The sequence below is a fragment of the Arvicanthis niloticus genome, chromosome 21, assembly GCF_011762505.2.
Source record: "Arvicanthis niloticus isolate mArvNil1 chromosome 21, mArvNil1.pat.X, whole genome shotgun sequence".
NCBI lineage: Eukaryota > Metazoa > Chordata > Mammalia > Rodentia > Muridae > Arvicanthis > Arvicanthis niloticus.
This window is the reverse complement of record NC_047678.1, coordinates 36,928,050-36,943,352: the sequence shown is the minus strand read 5'-3', so window position 1 is coordinate 36,943,352 and position 15,303 is coordinate 36,928,050. Positions and strand designations below refer to the sequence as shown.

Genomic DNA, 15,303 nt, shown 5'->3' with positions numbered 1-15,303 from the left:
GCAAATATCCAAGATTACACCAGCTTGACGCTGCCATGGCTGCAGTTTTTCCTCCTCCTTCTACTCCTCTTCCTCCCCCTTCTCCTCATCCCCTCTTCCTGTTTTATTTCTCTGAAGCCTCTGACTGAATACCTGCTCATGTCTTAGAAAACAAACCAAAATAAAACGAGAGAGAGAGAGAGAGAGAGAGAGAGAGAGAGAGAGAGAGAGGGAGGGAGGGAGGAAGGAAGGAAGGAAGGAAGAAAGAAAGAAAGAAAGAAAGAAAGAAAGAAAGAAAGAAAGAAAGAAAGAAAGAAAACATACACAAGAACCCGGGCCAGATGGCACATGCCTTTGATCCCAGGACCTTAGAGGCAGAGACATGAGTTCTGAGGGCTGCACAAGGAAACTTTATCTACAACAAAACACGAACGAACAATCGCAACAGCAACAAAAAATCTTATTCAAGAAGCTAGAGGGAGCGTTTTTTTTCCACTTTCATAATATAGAAAGTTGGTTCTCAGTCCCCAAGTTGGGAGATTCAGGAACATTTGCAACTCCAATTCCAAGGGATGCAACACCGTCTTCTGGCTGCCACCGTCACCCCCTGCCACACACACACATGCACATCTGTACATAAATAAGAAGATATAATAAATCTTTAAAAACATGCTTAGGTTATTGTAGGAAAGCCCGGACTGTTATTACAGACAGCTTTAATTGAGGACAGAGTCCTCTTGCAAATACACTTGAAATGGTTTTTCGACCATACAACCAAGGACTTCTGATGGCAGAGCTTACTTCTGTCCCGTCATCAATACAACAAGATCAACCGTTACAAAGCGTACCCTGACATTTTGCTTTGTGCCCATGCTTTGGTTTCCTGTAGCTGAGGGTTATCTCTTTTCAAACCCAACAGAAGAAGGTCATTTGTGCAGCATCTAGAGAGGGCCCTTTGCTAAAATAAATAAGGGCTGTGTGTACCGATTTGCCTCTGTAGGGTGTTGTTGCTGATACCTCTCCCCAGACGGTGGCCCCCTCATCCCAGGACAGCAGTGGTCAGCAGCAACAGTTAGCAGTGGACACACCCAGTGAACATGCACCGGCATACTCCTTCCAACAGTCCAAGTAAGTCCGCGTTGTGCTGAACTCCTTCCCTCGTAAGCGGAGATCCAGACGTGCTTTGCTCGGAGTGTTTCTGTTTGTTTGGGTTTCACAGAAACCACCCGTACACTTAGTGGTATGCATTTCTCGAGCTCATGATCATGTGAGCTGCACTCAGCTGGCTTCCGGTGAGTAGATTTTCTAGTCCTGGCTGTACTTGGCCCTGTGTGTGAATAATTGGTCATCACGACCCTCTGCTTTGAGGTGGTGAAAGGTTGACTGTATACTTCTCGTCTTCCAACCAACCAGTTTCCAGACAAGTTAGAATTCCAAGAATAGCAGGAAGCAAACCCAGTAAAAGCAGGTACTCAGTTTTGCTTTTATGCTATCCTATTGGTTAATATAAATCACATGACCCAACAGTCAATGAAGGTTCTCACTTCAAGAGAGAACCATTGCAGTCATTAAAAAAAAAATCTATTCAATGCTGTTGGGGAAAAAAATGTAGTATATTCCCACTTTAAACTAGTGACCAGACAGTCTGTTCATTATCTCTTAAACAATTACAGTGACATTCTCATTGAAGGTTGACTTTGAATACCTGGGCAAATGGTCATGGAAAAGTAGAATATTATTAAATATATGATAGAGATATTAAGCCCTCCCTGCCCAGGAATTAAATAGTGGAGGAGAATAACTATGTACTCAGAATTACTCATGAAAAAAAATTTTAATCACCCATAAAGCAAATTACATTTGTCTGTGTGTAGAGCAAATATGTAGATTACATTCTAAGGGCTCTGCTCTGAAGTGGAGAACTTAACAATGGGAAAGTATATATGGAGAAGCCTCTGTGAGCAAACTGTCCAACTTTGTGCATCACGACCTCACCGCTGATGAACAGAGACTATTCAGATGAATCTGCTTGCAGAGTCTTGCTCTCTGTTCTGCCACTCCTAAAATACAGAAGAAGCTGAGCATATCACACATATCTGTAATCAACAGATGAATGAATAAAGAAGTGTGGTCTACACCCACATGATAGAATTTTATCCAGCCACAAAGAAGAGTGAAATGATGTTTCTATTTTAAAAAAAATGGTTGGATTGGAGATCATGTTAAGTGAAATAAGCCAGATTAAGAGAGATAATATCTGTATCCTTATTTTCACATACAGAGTCTGGTACATATATACACCCATACACATATATGGATACATATACATCTACACTCGCAAGATTAAAACATATAGAAATTAATGTTATTTCTATTCCAGTGTAATGGAAAAATATACCTCCAAAACAATTGACCTAATCCTTCTTAGGATAGCTTTCTTCAGTATGCTAGATTTCACAAACCGGAAAGGCTCTCCTTCCTGACATAGTGGTGAACCAGCCGCTACTTTACTTAGAGGCCCTTTTCTTGGGAGTGCTTATGTTAAATGGTGTGTAGAGATCTTTAAGAACTTCCTAATGGCTGACATTCCTCATTAGACACTAGCTGACCCGCCTGTGAGGTTTGAGGTTCAGATGGAGCCATCTAGTACCCCTGAAAAGCAGTTTGGTACATCACATACATTTAACATTAAGATGTCTACAGTCAAGGATTGCAAAGCACAGCCGGCACTGGCAGGGGTCACAGGGACACATTTGTAAAGCACAGTGTTGGGGTTTATGAATAAAAGGTCTGCCACACACTACTTTCATTGTCTACATTTTACCTTTCAGGCTAAAACGGAGGACTTGGAGCTGGAGAGGTGGCTCAGCAGTTCAGATCACTTACTGCTCTTCCAGAGACCAGTGTCTTGTTTCAAGGGTCCATGTGGTGGCTCACAGCTGCCTATAACTCCAGCTCTAGGGGATCCAGGGCACCCACATAGACATTTGCGTGCACACACAGACACAGGGGGACACACACATGGATACTCATAAAACTTGGCACGATAGACTTATGAGGGACTTCCCACCATTATTGATGCAGGGGGACACTCAGCTCTTACTTATCACAGAAGGAGACAACACCTGTGACTTATTCTGAAAATTCTAAGAGTATTCCATTCCCCACTGAGTTACCACTTATTCCTTGTACTGTATATAAAACCTTTAATATACCTGGAATTCAGGGGCTTGGGAGTTGGCTCGCTTGGTAAGAGAATGTGTTCTCAAAGTGGGAGCACCTGAGTTCTAATCCCCAACACCCACAAAAGAATTGGAGTGTGGACACATGTGACCAGCACTGGGTGAACCAAGTCAGACAGATCTCAAGACCTGAAAAGGCAGCCCACCAGCTCTGCAGAAAGCGAGCTTCAGGGTCAGTGTCCCAAGGAAATAAAGCAGAGACCAATAGAGGAAGACATTCAACTTTGACCTTTGACCTCCACATGTGCACAACCAAATGTGCACCCATAAATGTGCAGACACACAACATATACACACAAAATTAAAAGTTAGGTATTTAATTTTTTTCATTTTTAATTAAAATCCTTTTCCCTGTTCTTTCCTCCCTCCATCCCTTTCATCCTCCCCCATCTCAAATCAGTAGCCTCTTCTTTAATTATTATTGGTCCATCCAGTACAAAGTAAAATCATGTGCACACAAACAACAAAAAATGGACTCAGCATATGGTATTTATATATTTATGGATGTGTGTAGAAAAATAATGAAATAAAAAATTAAATGTAATCAGATTCCATAAAGCATATCTTCGAGTCCAGTTAAATTCCCAATTGCAGAACCAAGAGTCTTTGCATCAAACTCCACATTTGTGACCTCTGTGTTCCAATCCAAGTCTCAAGGACCCTGGCCCACTCATCTGAAGTTATGTAGTCACCAGTCTCCGAAGGGTAAAGCTTGGGTCCCTGATGAAAGAGATATTCCACCATCCACTACAATTAGGGTTAGAAAACCCATCATAGATCCCGACGAAATGACATCAGGATCAGGGCTTTCACCTGAGAGGGATACTGAGCTGTAAAGTCTGTCTGTCTACCCTCCTCACAGCAAGGTCTATGGACTAAAAATCCTCTGATTGTCAAGTAATAAATAATATAAAATATACCTCCAGGGTATCCAGTGTCTCCTCCCTTCTGCTGTGGCTTGCTTTAAGTGTGTCTATTAAGGCTTTGAAGTGGACAGCTTGGTCTCCAAAAAGGCCAGGGAGAGGATGACAGGACCCATAAGAGGTAAAACCTTATGGAAGATAACAATGCTTCTGAGTTTAGAAGGCATTGGTGCAGTTGTCATGGCAATCTGAGTTTTGACTTAGATATTTTTAAGAACCCTTGATGCTTTTGCTAATGTTCCCAGCATCTACATGGCTGCTCACATGGTCTTTTAACACCATTTCAAAGCAGTCTGATGTCCTCTCCTGACCTCTGACAGTGCTGCATACACGTGATGCATTCTCATACATACAGACAAACAGTTATATATACAACAGCAAAATATGTAGGTCTTTAAAAATATCTATGTCCATCAACCTCGGTTTTGACATGAGCAAAGTTTTGCTCAGGTGTGGAATTTATGTGAAAAGGAACAGCACTTGAACACCTCATAGGCTACTATGCCTGTTGCATTGCTTTTTTGAATATGACAGACAAAAGCTTGGGCTCCTGTAATGAGAAGTCCCAGGAAACAACGGAAGAAAAACTTGGATGTAATAACCACTCTTACCCATTTGTCTTTGCAGACCATAGACAGAAGTGAGGATGTCCATCTGAACCTTTACCTTCAATGAAGAAACGTCACTGAGCAAGAAGTTAGTTGGCCTCCAGTTTGCACAGGCGCCAAGGGAAAGCTTTCTTCTTTTATTTTTATTATTTTTTTATTTTATACTTTACTCAAAGAAAACAAAATTTTTATGTGCTGTGCGAATGGTTCCTTCGTGTGGTCTAACAGTTATTTTTGTCATTTTTTTTAATTAAAGGGAAACGAAATCCCAGAAAGGGAGGGGTGGGGTGGTAAACATCACATGTTGATGCTTTTTTGAAAAAACAGAATAAGTAGGGTTTTTTGTTGTTGTTGTTGTTTGTTTTTTGTTTTTGTTTTTTTAAGTAGAAACAGCAATGTCAAGAGTTGGGCAACAAGAAGTGTAAGAAAATTATTTTCCTCAGTAATTAAGCTATTTTTTCCTCTTATTTTTCTTTCTTTTTTGAACCTTCTGGGGTTTTATATATATATATATATATATTTTATGTTTTCTTAGAAATATTTAGGTAAGGTTTATCTTGAATCTTAATTGCCTTAATTTTAAGGACGTCAAAGGCTCCAGAGGCATGCTTTCAGCGTCTTGTAAAAAAAAAATCAAGAAAGATTTGAGGTATTGTGCCAGCTTTCACTGGCAAAGAAGATGGAGACTGAGTTTTTAGGGTGGAAAAAAAAGGAAAAAACTGTACAGTTTAAAGGAAAATGTCTTTTCTTCATTTGAAGAAAATTTGATGATAAACGAAACCAAGGCAACCGTGAGAATTGGGAAACGCTGGGACTTCTCATGAACTTTGACACAATCACTCTAAAAGGCTAAAAGACATTTTATGGTAAAGTTATTCACGGTGGTTTTAAAAACAACTGCATTAGAGATAATGCGTGTTTGGGGGGCAGAATGCAGATTTTTTTTTTTTTTTTAATTTACAAGAGCGTGGTTGCTAGCGAAAGCGTTAGTGCTTTTTACCTGCAATTTTTTCTATGAGCTTTGTCAGGTTTTAGTCAGCTTTGCTTGTCACATTGCAAAATCTAGCTTAAGAGCAGTCAAAACAAAAATTAAGTAGATAGAAGCTTATGGTCAAAAAGTGCAAAAAAATAAAAAATAAAATGAAAACACACACACAAAAAACACAAAACAAAACAAAAACAAAAAAAAAGCAATAGATAGAGAAATTGTTGACAATTTCTGTAGTCTTTCTTAGTTGTGGTCAATCACAGCCTATGGATGGCCCATTTTATACCAAAGATGAAGTGAGACCCTGTTACAGGCATGATGGTAGACACTGCTTTTCTTTCTTTGAAGTTTAGTTTGACCTACATGGCCGGACCAGTTCTAACTTCATTTAAACTACCTTCCACTAGTGTATTACATACCACACACAAAAAATATCATTTCCCAAAAAATTTGTATTTGTTGATAGTTGAAGTTTGTTCCTACCCTGCTCAGCAGTTTAAGCAAGAAGACTCTGAGACCCGATGGATGCATGGATGGATGAATGCAGGCGGCTTTAACTCCTGTGAGTTTTGCTAGCTCCTGGCCAGCTTTCTCAACAGTGAATAGGTGGCCACAGATACACTGGGTCCTTTGTTCAAGAGGTTGCAATGTCATCATCTGAACTGCAGGCTAAGGACATGTCCAGAGGATGCTTTGGATGTCTGAGAGACCACTGGTTGGAAAGGCTTGGTGATGTTCAGCGCAGTGGGGTGTGGCCCCCAGAGAAGTTCTCACAAATTGGTAACAATGTTTCTTTCAAACACCGACAAAAACAGATTCTGTCTTCTCACCTTCATTTTGTTATTGGCCCACCCGCACAGGTGCTTTGATTCTGTGTTTGGGAATGGGTTGTTTTTCTTTTACTTCCTCTGCCTGTTATGTTCTCATATCTTGATACTGACAGGAGAGACAACACAGCCCTCTTTAAATTTTTGTTTAATTCTCCAAGATAAATGGGGCCATTAAGATCTAAGACTCCTTTGAGCACAGTAGGGGCAAGTTCTTAACATGCTAGTTGACAATCAGTAAATTGTTGGCTTTTTATCAACAAGAACCACCAGAATGAGGGGTTGATCCAGCACTGAAACCAAAGGAGATATTTGCACTTAGAATAATGCAAAACTTGGCTTTAAAAAAATGATCTAAATTGACTTAGTGAGACAGTCCCGTTCAGACTCATTATATTTGGGATCAAGGGATCTTCTTTTGCTGGAAGTTAGAGGCAGTGGCATGGAACTCCAGTCACTGGACCAGTCCCAAGAATTGCTTTTGAATGAAACATTTGAATCAAGTAGGCAAAGCTCTTTCCTGCAGGGTTAGTCGGTCTGCCTGCACATAGGGAGGACACAAACACAAACCTTGGAGAGGGAAAGAGAGTAGGCTTTCAGAAACAAAATAACCTGTAAGGCAAATCACAGTCCTATTAGGTCCCCACAACTAAGGAGTCTTAACCAGTCCAAAGGTCCTATTTTACTGTCTCATTAGACCCTGGTTCTCTTCTTTACAACCCTGTGAACTGAGAGCTCAAACCCAAAAAGTCACTCCGTATGTTGGCCATCAAACTAATTACAGAATGGTATCCAAGGAGACATCGGCACACTGCATGAACACACTGCTTCACCTTTATTCTAATGTCTTTCCTGCTTGGAGGGAACCTGAGATGTCTACATCCTCCATCACGCTGGTCAGTCAGCTCCCTGTGTGCTGGAAAGGTGAACTTGAATTTGTCTGTGGAAAGCAAACCCTCAAGTTCCAGGGTCTCTCAGAAAACTCACTTGTGACTCCGCTTTCTCTTTCTCCTTCACCTTCTCGTGGTTCTCTGTGTAAGTAAATATTTATCCTGGGCATCATTCATTTGAACCTGAAACCAACATACTTTCTTGTCCTTTCTGTAAAAGTACAAAAATACATGTATTCACATGATTCAAAGAGAGTCTCATTTGCATAACCAATAATGAGGCTTCAAGGTAGCTACCATGTGGCGGTTGAAGGTGCCTAGGGAACTTCATGCTCAAGTGTCCTGTCTTACATATTCATTCTGAAACATTTCTTTCTACTCTGAAATTTTCGTAATCTCTTTTCTTTTCAGCCACCTCAGGCCAAAGGGAATCATTATGTCATTTTCTATGTTCCTGTGTGTTTTATGTTTGGGTTGTCTTGATAGTGCCATTCCATAAAAATCTTTTGAGAAGAAAAAAAAAAAACTGTGCACACTCAAATTGGGTCTCTCTTTTTCTGTCATTTTTACCTAAGAATTGTTTTTCAATAGTCCAATGTAAAAGGGAAAGAAAAGACATTAATTGCTATGTTGTAGTACACAACACACACACACACACACACACACACACACACACACACAATCAAACGCAATGTGTGCAGTGCATATGCCCGAATCTCATCCTTGTCATCACTACACATGGTGGTCCTCATGACTTAGTGCTACAGTCCTTTTTAAAATTGAAGTAAATTCTAATTTTTGAGATTGTCAAAATATTTTTATTTTATTCCCTTTTATTACCACATACTGGATTTAGGAAACCAACTAGAGCCACAATCCAAACAAGATAAATGACCTGTCATTGAAATGCTACCTGTTATGTCAGAACAGTGGATGTCTTTAAATAATGACAAAGATGTCAGGAGAGGCAGAGTGTATGGTGACCAAGTAGCTGTTTTCACTTAAGGACCTCACAAGATAGAACCTGTGTGAGCTAATGGTAATATCAGCAGGTGCCGAAGATTAAAAATATGTGCTTAGTTTTTTTTATTTTTTTTAAATCTTTGTTTAATGGTTGGAATATCTATGAAAAAACCTACACATCTTTTCTATTGACTGAAAAAAAAAATCCCCTTCACTGAAGAGTGGGATTTGGTCTCAACAGGGTCCTCACACTCTTCTTCATGATGGAGATGTTTCGATGGGACATCTGCATATACTATGATGCTGATAGGCTAAAACTACTTTTGACAATCCACGTTCATCTGCGTGAGTGTGTGCAGAACTGCAGGAGAGCTGAAGACTGAAGAGTAAGTCTTACATGAGCATCAGTGGAAAACCCATGATTTCAAACTAGTGACACAGAAGTATTGAAAGCCACATGCAATGGCTTTCAGCATGGAAAACAATCACCCATCAGAATATTATAGAACCATGTCACAGAACCTTGATCAATTTTATCTTGACCACAATGTGGAGCAAAGAATACGATTTCTTTTTTCTTTTTCTTTTCTTTTTTTTTTTTTTCTATTTTTTTTTCTTTTTTGACATTGGGACTAGTATGCTAAAGATTTATTTTAAGCCCACTGGCCTTGACAGATTCTCTTGAACCCCAGAAATAGCTGGATTGGCAAGCTCCTTGCTTCCATTTTCTTCTTCTGGGGTTTCTTTCATCCGTGAATCGACTCATTTCACAGTTGCGGTGTTGTAATGTGGTTGAGTCTGACTTAAGATTAATATTTGTTACCCATATTAAAGTAGACACTTCAACCAAACACTGTCTGTCCCAGCCATTCTTTGTGATGATCTGAAATTTAAGAAAGAATGAAGGCTGAGTAAGAAGCCCTAAGTGGCTCCATGATTTGAGAAACTAGGTTCAGTACAGATTTCTGATTTCTATTGTCTTTGGGCCAATACCCCAACTTGTAACATGCAGACTTAGTCACTGTCCAAGGAAGGACTGGATGTCTTCTAGGCAGTAACAGTCATGAGGTTCTGGGCAGGAAAATAATGTGTTGGAGACTTCATTTCAGAGTTAACTAGAGAGAGAGGCAAGATGGAGCTTGGGAATTCAGGGGAAAAATGTCAGCCCAGAGTCACCTGGGAGATTTTCTTAACACTGCTCCATTTCAAGGGAACATGATTGCTGCCAATATTCAAAGGGCTAGCTAACTCATTTGTAGGGTGTCTTGTCTTTTCTTCTCGATGACTAGCCCTGCTAACCTTAGCATCTCACTGCGAGGGTGGACAGAAGACACTCCTGAAAATAGCAACTCACACCAGTCTGTTTTGCTTCCCAGGTATTGATGTACCAAGGGAGTTTTAATCATTATTGAAATTAATGTCCACACGTCGTACACTCTGAGTTTCAACAGTCTATAATGTCCCTTTCTTATCCTCCACACATAATCAGGAGTTGTCTGCATTCTTGCAAAACACAAATGGAAAAATTACAAGAGCCAACTTGGCTCCCCTTAGAAGAAGGCTATTTTGGCATCATTCCCTTGGCTGAAACTCAAATCAGGAAAAAAAATCAACACATTCTCTATCAGTAGAAAATGAGATCATTTTGGCTAAATATATAGTTTTAATTCCCTTCTTAAATCTTTTTACTACAAAAAATATATCTTTTTTTATTTTTGTTGTTGTTTCTATTTGAATCTGTGTTACTGTATTAAGACTGAAAGTTCCTTATATCCTGAGGCATAAGTTTATGGCCATTATCTAAGTAAAATGTGTAACATTCGTGTTACGCTTTGGACTTTGAAACCTCTGGTCCAACATTGTTAATAAAGACGTTCTCTCCTCCTCCCCAAATGCGTTATGTCCTCACATGTAAAAAGATTTGAGCTGTTCCGTCCCTGTTAGGAATACTAAAATTATTTCAAAGAGACATTGGGTATCTGAAATTACATTGTTCTCCAGTCTGGAAACAATCATCTTCATTAACTTAAGAAAACCATTGGAATCTTAATTTTTAAGCTCTGGGGGAAAGTATTTCAGTTTCTAGGAAAACTATGACCGGGCTTCCTCTTTAAAAGCCGTGGTTTATGTCGTCTTCAACTTCATGGACCTCCTGAAACACTCTTTTGAGATTTTCTTTAAGGGCATCTTTGTATTGCTGTCTCTGACTGTCAAGGAGAGTTCTGTAATCCTATGGCATTTCTGATTTTTAAGTTCTTTCATGTGTATCATGGTCAAGTTAGATACCATTTCCCCTGTTTCCTGGGCTCTCTGTAGATCAGTGGATATTAGGTTTCAATTTCTGTTTTTCTTTGATGAAGCTTTCAATAAAAAATGGAAATAAAATCAACAAAGCAGGACACGGTGTTTATTTGCACTTTTCCGGAAACTTGTTGTGGGAAGGTATGGGGAAGGGAGGAGCTGTGTCTGGATTTACTTCTTGGTTTTTATATGGTTGTTATTTTTCTGGAATCACTGGAAGAAAAGATCACTCAGGGCTGGAGAGATGGCACAGGGGTTGGGTCCTGTAGAGGACTCAAGTTTGTTTGCTAACACATACACCACGGGGAGAGAGAGAGAGAGAGAGAGAGAGAGAGAGAGAGAGAGAGAGAGAGAGAGAGAGACAGAGAGACAGAGAGAGAGAGAGAGGAAAATAGAAATCGTATAATAAATAAAAGAGTTATTTCAAGCCAGAAGGCAGAAGAGCAGAGGGAGTGGCTATTCATACCTGGAAGCCTGAGAAAGCCACCATGGGGGCCTTTAGAAAAGACACAGCCCTCCCTTGAGGTCTTCCCACTATCTCCCAAGAATGCTTACATACACAAAGGATGTAAGCAGCTACCCATCTCCCTCACGGTACTGTATGCATGCAAGAGTTTCTTTCTTCAGCAGTGGTTTGTGTCCCTGCAAGAGTCAGGTGAACCAAGATCAGAAGTACATCTTTCTTCAGCTGTGGATAGCTATGGTGAGCAAATAATTTAAAGATATTCCCCTGGTCCAGAATTGCCCAGCTCTCTTGGATCTTACATTCAAGGACTAAGAAATATCCAGTCATATGTGTTTACTGTGTGGTTCGAAGATACTATGATGTGGAAGATGAGAAAAATATTGGATGGAGGGAAGTGCATGCAATTTGTTAAACAGAAAAAAAAATGGTGGTATTTGAGACAGATAATCTGAGGAGAGAAAGAGAGAACACATATGTATATGCATGAACAAAGTCTGAATGGATAGAAAGCCCCCGTGAATCGTGTCTATATATGATATGCTAAGCACACATGAGAAATAGGAGGTATTGTATATTCATGATTCCTGATTGGTTTCCCCCAATGCTGACATTCATTATCTACCCTTAACGGCCCTGCAGGCCTTGGTAAATTTCATCTCCTTCCTCTGCTATTATCCACAAGAAGAAGCATCTTTTATTGATTCTCTGTCTGTCCTTGTTCAAATCTGCATTCTGTGACACTCAACATCGGTAGGCACAGGGATGCAGCCAAGAGAGAAGGAGGGTGTATGAACATCAAAGAATCTTCAACCCCGTGGTCTTTCCACTCTTCATGCATCTCCTCTTCACAATGTTGGTCTATTTCCTACAGTTCTCCCTTGCTTTTGACCTTGCATTAAGCCTTGTGGTTGGAGCCTGTGAGTCCCAAACGTATAGACAAAGTCTTTTTGGAGTCAAGATAATTCCACCGATGTCATCTTTATATGTTAGAACACAGGTAACCAAGGAAAGATGTAGAGACAGGTAAATGAAGGCTATACTCTCAGAGCGTGTTGTGTGCATTCCTTTGAGGTGTTTGGACAGCAGGAACTGAAGAGAAAGCTGGAAGAAGAGATTTATAAGAGACTATCAGAAAATGAAAGGGATGTGGTCATAAATGAACCTTTCTTTCATCATCCTCAATTTAGGCACCATGCCTCATACTAGGTAACTTATAAAGAATATATTGTTCACAGAGCTGGGGTAGAGAAGCCCAAGGTCTCTGTGTCTAGCAAGGGCTGGTCTCTACAGGGCATGTATATATGTGTATATATACATATGTGTACATATATGTGAGCATGTATGTTGAGAGTGACCACCAAACGTGTAGGCTTCATTAGTAAGAACACCAGCCCACTCCTAAGGACTCCAGACTGACAAATTCCTCTACTCCCGAACGCCCATCCACCTCTTCATGCCATCACTTGGGGAATTGAAAAAAATTAACATTTTTAAAAAGTAAATCTTTTAATTACTTATATATGTATGTATATGTATAGGAATGTACACATGAATAATGGTGTCTATAAAAGCAAGAAGGTGTCAGATGCCCTGGATCTGGGGTTACAGGCGGTTGTGAGCTGCCAGGCATGGGTGTTGGGAATCAGACTTTAGTTTGCTTCTTAGCAGTGCCATCATCCCAGACCCAGAAATCAGCACTTTGGACGGACACAAACATTGAAATGTTAGCACTCATCTTCTGTTACAGTTTACTCAAAATAGTGATGTTTTATTTGTTATTTATGTAAAGCTTCTGAAAAAAACAATTCATTGCTTCCACACTCCATAAAACCTTTTCTTTAAATCGAAGGGCACTGGAACTTCAGAAATGTTTAACTAAACTTCTAGAACCAAATCCTTGAACCTCAGAATGTGAGAAGTAGAGAAAGACAATCTGAGAATGAATGAATAAATGAGATACATGTGCTATGCAGTCTCCCTTATACATGGAAGAATCATAATTTTATGAATATATATATGTGTGTGTGTGTGTATGTATGTATTACTGTTTTGTAATTTACATTCTCCAAGAAGGACTGTCAGCCATGAACAGTTCTGACAAGGTATGTGTCCCATAATGCTGTTCTTAAAAATATTTATTTAATTTTTATTTATGTATTCACTGGGAATTAGACTTGTGGGTCCTCTTCAAGAACAGCAAGCACCTTTAATGTGGAAACATCTCCCCATTTCCCCCCAGCGTCTTTTATTTTTAAGAAATGCTGACAAGGATACTCTGTAACTGCTTCCTAACACCAGCATGGAGCACAATGAAATTCAAATGGAGTTTGATTATTTTTTTTTTTAATTTTCTATATTGATGTAAAGGCTTTCCAGTAGCAATGGCCGTGTGTTGCTGCTGGTCTTTGTGTATTTGCCCAAGGCAACATATTGTCCATGATGTAAACATGTACAGTTGGGGCTGTAGAAGACTGTATGACTTCTACAGGTGTTCATGGTGCAGACAGGATCCAAATTTAGTAAAAACGAGGCCCCCTGAATCACAGATTTTTTTTCTACATAGTTCTAAGACCACTGACATGACTTGAGGGCTGGATCTGGTAAGCAAAATCACTTTTGTATTTCCAAATGTCTCATCATCGTACTTCTAGTCTTAGAGATGTACCCCTAGGGTATTGGAGGAAAGCACTGAGCAAGAAATCAAAGGAGCTCAGATTTGGAGTAGGTGCCATTGCTGAGTTGGGATGAGAGACAGATTCTCCAGAGAGAGGCAGTTTAAAATGCAAAGACACTGACATGGTGGCAAAAAATCCTTCAGCTGCTTGTTACTGCTTAGCCGAAAATGAACCAGAAGAGCTGGGAGCCTTCAGCAGGGGCATGGAGTTAAGGAGCAACCCAAGGGCAGTGCACACACCCATAGAGATGATCTGCTGTGTTCTGTGTGGAAGCATCACTGTCAGTAAAAGGCTGTTGGCCTATTAGCTTAGGCAGGAAATAGGAGGTGGGAGTTCCGGTATGGTGGGAGATTACTGGGATAGAGTCAGATAGAGGAAGGAATTCTCCATGAGCTCTGAGGGACAGAGGCAAGAAAATGCAAAGAGGTGACCAGCCATGTGACACTCATAGACTAGAGTAAACAGATTATATATATTCTGAGCTAGTTGGGGAATGAGTCCTAGCTGATAGCCTAGGCATAATTTATTAAGTCTCAGAGTCATTACTTTGGGAGCTTGGGTGTGGGTGGAAAAATCCCATGGTTACACCCAATACCTGTTCTTCTCCCTACCAGAGCTGACAAAAGCTGTAACACTTAACTCATAGTACTAAATGTGGTTAGCTACCTTCTGACCCAGAAAGAACAGCCTTAAACTGGCTGCAAAGCTACAAAGCAACAGCAAATGAGTTGATCCCCATGGCTATAGATGGCCCACTTTAAAGTCTGCAGGAAGCCAGGCTTCCTTCTTTGTCCAGTTTACCCAAGTTTTGCCTATGTGACAAGACAAATCATTTTTGCTTCAAACTCGGAGTTTTCCTCTTGCTCCCTTGGCCTTTCTTCTGGTCTGCCTTTGGTTCTGTGGGAGGGAGTTCTAGGGCAAATCACCTGCCACCTTAAGTCACCTGACTAAGGATGTAGGCAATTTTCCAGCTTTTCGGGGATGCTATCTACAAGACCACTGTTCTGTGTAGTGGAATTTGACCCTAATTAATTGATTGGATAATAAAGACAATAAGAACTTTCTGAAGCCATCTCTCCAGCCCTTCTTTTGGCATTTCTTAAAGTTAATGAGTCACCAAGGGGACTTTACAAAAACTAGCCTTGCTAGGGTTCCCATCACTGTTAGTCTGTTACAATTAGAGCATATCCTTTGGACTGATCGTGCTTCTCTTCAGCCATCTACTGAGTGCAAGTGCCCAACCTGTGACTCATAAGCATTTTAGGTAGCTATCAATGGGGCCAAACAGACTTGTAGGTGACAGCACTATCTGACAATGTCAAAAACTCAGACTTCCTGAAAAAACTGACACCCCGTGTCAGGTACTAGATGGAAATGGTTTCCCCAATGTGTCTTTATTTCTGAGGAAATTACCATATATTACATAATACTTGATTAAATT

General features: G+C 40.2%; 1 protein-coding gene across 11 annotated transcripts in view; it reads left to right on the top strand.

Moving 5' to 3' along the window:
* Rbms3 (RNA binding motif single stranded interacting protein 3) overlaps positions 1–10,320 on the top strand; it is a 767,889-nt gene extending 757,569 nt beyond the window's left edge. For 6 of the 11 annotated variants that reach the window (XM_076917936.1, XM_076917932.1, XM_076917931.1 and 3 more), the window contains 2 exons: positions 980–1,107; positions 4,772–10,320. In XM_076917936.1, coding sequence (XP_076774051.1) covers positions 980–1,107; positions 4,772–4,778 — 135 coding nt within the window. In that variant the 3' untranslated portion in view covers positions 4,779–10,320. Of the gene's footprint in view, positions 1–979; positions 1,112–4,771 lie in introns of those variants that run through there. The other 5 variants (XM_076917935.1, XM_076917933.1, XM_076917930.1 and 2 more) reach the window with 1 other exon arrangement.
* Positions 10,321–15,303: the final 4,983 nt, after the last annotated feature.